Source organism: Penaeus chinensis, chromosome 9, assembly GCF_019202785.1.
Source record: "Penaeus chinensis breed Huanghai No. 1 chromosome 9, ASM1920278v2, whole genome shotgun sequence".
NCBI lineage: Eukaryota > Metazoa > Arthropoda > Malacostraca > Decapoda > Penaeidae > Penaeus > Penaeus chinensis.
Window position 1 is genome coordinate 42,714,186 of NC_061827.1, and position 7,500 is coordinate 42,721,685.

At 42.9% G+C, this 7,500-nt stretch overlaps 1 protein-coding gene across 3 annotated transcripts in view; it reads left to right on the forward strand.

The window, feature by feature from the left end:
- The window catches only part of LOC125028594, a 52,765-nt gene that overhangs the window by 26,641 nt on the left and 18,624 nt on the right, over nt 1–7,500 (forward strand). For all 3 annotated transcript variants that reach the window (XR_007115117.1, XR_007115118.1, XM_047618053.1), the window contains exon 2: nt 5,224–5,353. Coding sequence is in view for 1 of the 3 variants with exons in the window: in XM_047618053.1 (XP_047474009.1) it covers nt 5,224–5,252 (29 nt within the window). In the remaining 2 variants the exon portion in view is untranslated. The remainder of the gene's footprint in view (nt 1–5,223; nt 5,354–7,500) is intronic.

Consider the following 7,500-nt stretch of genomic DNA (forward strand, 5'->3'; position numbering starts at 1 on the left):
GCGAAGGAGGAGGGAGGGGGGTCTTTTGTAAAAATGAAAACGGGCGCATATGTGGAATTGTTTTGCATTTCTTTTTTTTTTCTTTTCTTTTTTCTCTCTCTCTCAGTCTGTCGAAATAAGAAGCGTCGTCTAGTTAATATTATAATGATACTATTACTATTGTCCTCGTATATATATATATATATATTTTTCTTCTCTCTCGCTTGGAGTCTAAACCCCAGTCGTTTCGGGGTTCACAGACTTATATATATATACCTTCTTTAAACCATTTTCTTTGACTGTCTTTTTATCGGGTGCCTTTTTTTTTTTTTTCTTTCTCGGGAAAGTCTTTACGTCAGCATTCGGGGCCGATTTGATCGAGGAAGTGAAGACAAACTCCGATTTCGGATTTTTGGAAAAAAAAACTTTTTTGGTTGTAGGAGTTCGTGATAGTTATGTTGTTGCTGTTTTTTTTTTATTACTGGCATTTTTTGTTTTATTATTATTATTATTATTATTGTTGTTATTATTATTATTATTGTTGTTATTATTATTATTAGTATTGGTATTATTATTATCCTTATCATTATCACTATTTATATCATTATTATTATCATTATTAATCTTGTCATTATGATTATTATTCTCATCATTATCATTGCTGTCATTATTATTATTATTATAGCTGTTATTAGTTTTGTGATTATCATCATTATGGTTATTATTATTATTATTATTATTATTATTATTACGATTATTATTATTATTATTATTATTATTATTATTATTATTATTATTATTATTACGATTATTATTATTATTATTATTATTATTATTATTATTATTATTATTATTGTTGTTGTTGTTGTTGTTGTTATTGCTATCACTGTTGCTGTTGTTGTGATTAGTGTTATTTTTGTTTTATTATTACTAAGAAAATAATGGGAATGCTTATTATGAACATGGTGATTATATTGTTGAAATTTCACTGTTGTCATCATTAGTAATATTATCATTACCGTCATTTCCTGTCCTAAGTGCGAGTCTTGCTCATCCTCTATTGTAAATTTTATAAAATACAATAATTACTAATTATTATATCCAGAAAAGAAATCAGACTTACTGCTATTATTTTCATTACTTATATGACTGTCATTCTTTGTTTAGCTTTGTTTAACAGCGAATAATTCCATTGTTTTAACCATTGTTATCACTACTATCTCACATCATTATATTTACGAAAGGGAGACCATGCGTAGTTATATATATATATATATATATATATATATATATATATATATATATATATATATATATACACACATATATATATATATATATATATATATATATATATATATACACTGAAAATCTCCGCATTCATCTGTCATGTGAGAGCATATTACGTATCTACATGTAATACAAATGCATATATTGTACACTGTAACATATGTATGTATGTAACGTATATGTATTTACTTGTGTTTTAATATCTCTCAGTGTGTAACGTATCTATGTAGGTAAACGTATAATATTGTGGCTTCTTAGGCTTATTTTCATCAAGCCGGTGCTTCATTTTCTCCATTTTCAATTTCGATTTCGGGGAATCAATAATAGACTTTCTTTAGAATTCAATGCAAAGAGTAAATAAAGAAGAGAGGGAGAGAATAAGGAAAGGAGGGAGAGAGGGAGGGAGAGGGGGAGGGAGAGGGAGAGGAAGAGGAAGAAGGAGGGAGGGAGGAAGAGAGAGAAAGAGAAAGAGCGAGAAAGAGCGATAAAGAATGGGAGAGAGAGAAAGACAAAGACAGGCAGAATGATAGAGAGCGAGAGTCAGACAGAATCAGATCGCCAAAAAGAGAGAGAGAAAAAAAGGAGATAAGCAAATCGATAGATAAAGATACAAACACAGATACTGATACGGATACGCATATAGATATAGCCATTGCATACGGAAGGTCACGTGACAGGAGGCTATGTCAACAAAACGAAAACACATACATATATACACATCTTGGTCCTCGGTCCTGATTTCACTTATCTTTTATTACTCTATCATATCCCCGGCTCTATCTTGCTCTATTTTATGCGTTTACGGCAATGGTACCCTATCTCCCCCTCCCTCCCCCCCCCCCCCCACTGCCCCCCTCTCCCTGCAATTTCCCGTAAAAATAGAAAAAAAAAAAAAGTAAAGGAAAGAGGCCATTACAGTTTTATTCTTACGATCAGAAAACAGAAGAAGAACGATGAAGTCATAGAATATGATTAGTTATTCCGAGTAAATACAAGCAAGACAAATAACAAAGACACAGTTCTTTCCCTCACCCACCGCCCTCCACTATCCTTCCCTTCCCCCCTTCTCTCTCTCTCTCTCTCTCTCTCTCTCTTCTCCCCTCCTTTTCCCTTCCTTCCCTCCCCTCTCTCTCTTCTCCTCTCCTCTCCTGCCCTCTTTCCCTCCCCATTCTCCCTTCTCCCCTCACTCCCTCCCCTCTCTCCCTTCTCCCCTCCTCCTCTCCTCCTTCCTTCCTCCCCTCCTTCCCTCCCCCTCCTCCCCCCCTCTTTCCCTCCCCCTCCTCCCCCCCTCTTTCTCCCTCCCGCCCAATGTGAGCGATCTGCAGTGTTGCCGTCTCGTAGGGTGATGTGATGAAGACATTTCAAGGGAATATAACCTTTACAGGCTGCTTTTGCTACCGTAATAATACTTGGGTTTCTAAGGCAGAGAATTCAATGTAAATAGGGCTGCGTAAATTACAAGTATTTCTGTATCAAGAAAGTATTTAAAAAAAAAAAGGTACAGAGAGAAAATGAAAACGAAAAAATGAAATAAAAAAAAAAAAAACGAAGATCTGCATAGGCTGTTGTCTCTCTCTCCCTCTCTTTCTCTCTTTCTCCACCCCTCTGTTCCTCTATCCTCCCCACCCCCCTTCCCCACCTCCCCTCAGCCTGCCCTTACCCTCTTTTTCTCCCCTCTTTTCTTTCCGATTTTGGTAATACTGCAGCTGTGCATCGGGTAATCCGGCCGCACGTTTCCAATCTAAACTTTCGACCAATCGGCTCTCTATTCTGTTGCCTCTAGTATGAGGGGATGCATGTTGTGGTAGCGACGGAGGCTATGTCCCCTCTCTCGCTCTCTCTTCTCCCCCCCCCCCCGTCCCCCCCCCCCTCTCTCTCTCTCTCTCTCTCTCTCTCTCTCTCTCTCTCTCTCTCTCTCTCTCTCTCTCTCTCTCTCTCTCTCTCTCTCTCTCTCTCTCTCTCTCTCTTTCTCTCTCTCTCTCTCTCTCTCTTTCTCTCTCTCTCTCTCTCTCTCTCTCTCTCTCTCTCTCTCTCTCTCTCTCTCACTCGCTCGCTCTCTCGTTCGCTCTCTCTCTCTCCCATCTTCCCATTCTCATTCTCCCTCCTCCTCCTCCTCCTCCTCCTCCTCCTCCTTCCCGGGCCTATCCCCACCCCTCATCCGTCCCCTCTTCCCGGGTGGTCTGTTAGACCTCCTTCCTCCTCCCTCTCCCTCCTCCCCTCTCTCGCCATCTCCCTTCGCTGCAGCCAGGACTCCGCCCACCGCTTTATCCCCTCCCCTCTCCCCTCTGTCTGCTCCCCTACCCCCCTCTCTCTTCTCCATCTCCTCTCTCCTCAGACGCCTCTTTCGTCTTTCTGTTCTTCTTCTCTTTTTGTCTGTATTTCTCTTATTTGTTCATGGGATTTTGGTTTTGTATCTGTTGTTGCCGTTTTATTGGCGTCCCTCTCTCTCTCTCTCTCTCTCTCTCTCTCTCTCTCTCTCTCTCTCTCTCTCTCTCTCTCTCTCTCTCTCTCTCTCTCTCTCTCTCTCTCTTCTTCTTCTTCTTCATCTCCTCCTTCTTCTTATCCTCCTCCTCCTCCTCCTCCTCCTCCTCCTCCTCCTCCTCCTCCTCCTCCTCCTCCTCCTCCTCCTCATCCCCCCTCCTTCCCTCCTCCTCCTTCTTTTTCTTCTTCTTCTTCTCCTTTTCCTTCAATACTTCTCTTAAACGCTAAATATTCTCTCTCGAGCAAGTCCTTTGACCCCCCCCCCCCCCCCCCCCTGGTTGTCTCCCCTTCCTCCCCCTCCCCCCCTCCCAGCTGTCTTGGACCCTGAAGTGCTGTTGAATTTTAAAGACAGGAGGGGGGGGGGGGAAGGGGAAGGGGGACCTCCACCCTTTGGAGAACCCTTTCCATCCTTTCACCTTCCTCCCCTCTTTCTCTTTCCCCTCAATCCCCTCCTCCCATCTCCCCTCTCCTGTTTCTCCCCTACCCCCTCTCCCCCTCTTATCTCTCTTCCCGTCTCCTCCTTCTTCCCTCTCCTTACTCTCCTTTCCCCTCAATCACTCCCCCTCTCTCCCTCTCTCCCTCTCCCCCTCTCTCCCTCTCCTCCTTCTCCCCCTCGCTCCCTCTCCTCCTTCTCCCCCTCTCTCCCTCTCCTCCTTCTCTCCTCTTTCTCCCCCTCTCCCCTTCCCCTCCTCCCCCTCCCCCACCCCCTTCTCCTTTGGGTATAAGGATCATATCAAAAGCTGTTTAATATTCATACAGATGATCCGTTGATGATAATGGTAATATATATATATATATCTCGTAATCTTTGTTTGTTTGTTGTTTGCGTGATGGCATTGTGATAATGATAATTAAGGGGGTGAGGATTATGCCGATGATAATGACAGTTTTGATAGTATTTACTGTTATGGGGATATTAGTGATATGGTGATAATAGCAATAATGGTGAGAATTAAATGATGATGATGGTAGTGATGGTGATGACAATGCTAGCAGGATGTGTATGATAATGATAATGATAATGATAGTAATTATAAGACGGTAATAGTATGATAATCATCATCCTTATATTTTAATATATATTGTCATAATAATGTTGATGATGATTAAGATGATGAAAATGATAGTAATAATAATAGTAATAATAATAATAATAATAATAGTAATAATAATAATAATATAACGTTAATGGCAATACAAAAATGCTAATAATATTGATAATTGTTTTAATGATAATATGGGTTATGATTAGGATGATAATTACAAAATAAATGAAAATAAATATAACAATATAATATAGACATTTAGCATAATTAGAAATTCATCCACAGATTTTTTTTATTTGGACAACAATAGGAAATAATATATGCGTCTCAGACCTCAATACACTTTAAGAATAGGAGAAAGAGAGAGAGAGAGAGAAAGAGAGAAAAAAAAAAATATGTTGCTAATTATTCTTTTTCTTTGTTGCAGATTGTGACGTTTCGACTTTTGAAAGATGAAAATGTGGAAAAGGAAACGGAATGAGAGAAGGAGAGAGAGAAGAGAAGAGAGGTGGAAAAATGGAAAGAAAATTCGAAATGGAGGCACGTTGTTTCAAAAGGTAAGTTTGGTTGTTTTTTTTATTATTGGGAAGAGAATAGCAGAGAGAGAGAGAGAGAGAGAGAGAGAGAGAGAGAGAGAGAGAGAGAAAGAGAGAGAGAGAGAGAGAGAGAGAGAGAGAGAGAGAGAGAGAGAGAGAGAGAGAGAGAGAGAGAGAGAGAGAGAGAGAGACGTAAACACATAAATAACACATATAACTCAAGTTGCAAACTACTCCACAGACAAAAAAAAAAAAAAAAAAAAAAAAAACACAGAGAAATACATTACAATAACAGAACAATAACAAAAAAACAAAACAAAAAAAAAAACAGACCAAATCCCGGAGCATCATAGCACTTCTTCCCTCCCCCCCACCCTCCCAACCCCTACCCAACCCCCACCCCCCCACATCTCTCATCTCGCCATCATCCCTCTCTCCCTCTTCTTCCCCTCACACCCCTCCACCCGCCCCCTTCATTCTCTCCCCTCATTGCCCCCTCCCCCCCCCGCCCCCTTCATTCTCTCCCCTCATTGCCCCCTCCCCCCCCCCGCCCCCTTCATTCTCTCCCCTCATTGCCCCCTCCCCCCCCCCGCCCGCCCTATTCTCTCCCCCTCCCCCCCCCCCCCCACCCGCCCTATTGGCCCCCCCCTCCCCCTCCCTTATTCGCCCCCCCTCCCCTCCCCTCACCCCCGCTTGGATAATCCCCGAGAAAACTCACGTTGATGCTGATGGAAGCGAGGACCTCATAAGTCAAGGGAGGAAAATAGGATGCCAAGATCTAGGTCCATCAAGAAGCTGTCGGTCTGAGGGAGAGGGAGAGGGAGGGAGGGAGAAGGAGGGAGAAGGAGGGAGAAGGAGGGAGAAGGAGGGAGAGGGAGGGAGTCCCTCTCCCTCCCTCTCCCTCCTTCTGTCTCAAGAAACATCATCCATTTCCCTTATGAAATGGATGAGTAAAAGGGAGAGGGAGAAGGAGGGATGGAGGGAGGGAGGGAGAAGGAGGGAGGAAGAAGGAAGGATGGAAGGAGGGATGGAGAAGGAGGGAGGGAGAAGGAGGGAGGGAGAGGGAGGGAGAGGGAGGGAGAAGGAGGGAGGGATGGAGAGGGAGGGATAGAGAGGGAGGGAGGGATGGAGAGGGAGGGAGAAGGAGGGAAGGAGGGAGAGAAATAGAGAGAAGCAGAATCGGAAAACGGGAACAATACAGAATGAATAAAAACAGGTGAAAAGACATAGGCAAAGGCAGTGGAAAAATTCAAACAAAACAGAAACAGAAACATGAAACACAAAAAAAAAGATTCCGAGAAATGACTTAAAAGAGAGTAAAAGATAAAAGGGACGATTAAAAAAAAAAAAAAAAAAAGAATATTTGCAAGGAACACAAAAGAATGAGAAATGAGAAGATATCTGTGTCTTGGGGGGGGGGGGGAGAAGAAAGGGGAAGGAGAAAGAGAGAGAGAGAGAGAGAGAGAGAGAGAGAGAGTGAGAGAGAGAGAGAGAGAGAGAGAGAGAGAGAGAGAGAGAGAGAGAGAGAGAGAGAGAGAGAGAGAGAGAGAGAGAGAGAGAGAGAGGGGGGGGGGCAGGGCGGAAGGAGGGGGGGAGGAGAAACAGGGGAAGGGGGAAGGGGAGATGGTAGGAAGGAGAGAGGAAGAAATGGAAGATTGGGTAGGCAGAAAGGGCGGAACAAGGGAGGAGGAAGAGGAGGAGGGGGGAAGACAGACGAAGAAGGGGAGGAACAGGGAAGGTACAAGAAAGGAACAAGGGAGGAGGGGGGAGAAGAGGATGGTAGGGAGGAGAGACGAAGAGGGGAGAGACGAAGGGGGGGAGGGAGATGGGGCGAGAGAGGAAACAGAGGAAGGGAAATGGATGATGTTTCTTGAGACAGAAGATATATCTAAGACTTTTTGTCTCCCCTGCTCCCCCCCCCTCTGTCCCTTAATCCCCAGGGAGAGAGAGTGATAAAAAGAGAGGGAAGGAGGGAGGCAGGGAGAGAGAGAGAGAGAGAGTGGAAGAGACGGAGAAAGAGAAAGAGAAAGAGAAAGAGAAAGAGAAAGAGAAAGAGAAAGAGAAAGAGAAAGATAGAGATAAAGAGAGAGAAAGAGAAAGAGAGAGAGAGATAAAGAGAGAGGAAGAAATAAAGAGAGAGAGGAAGAGAAAGATAGAGAGAGAAAGAG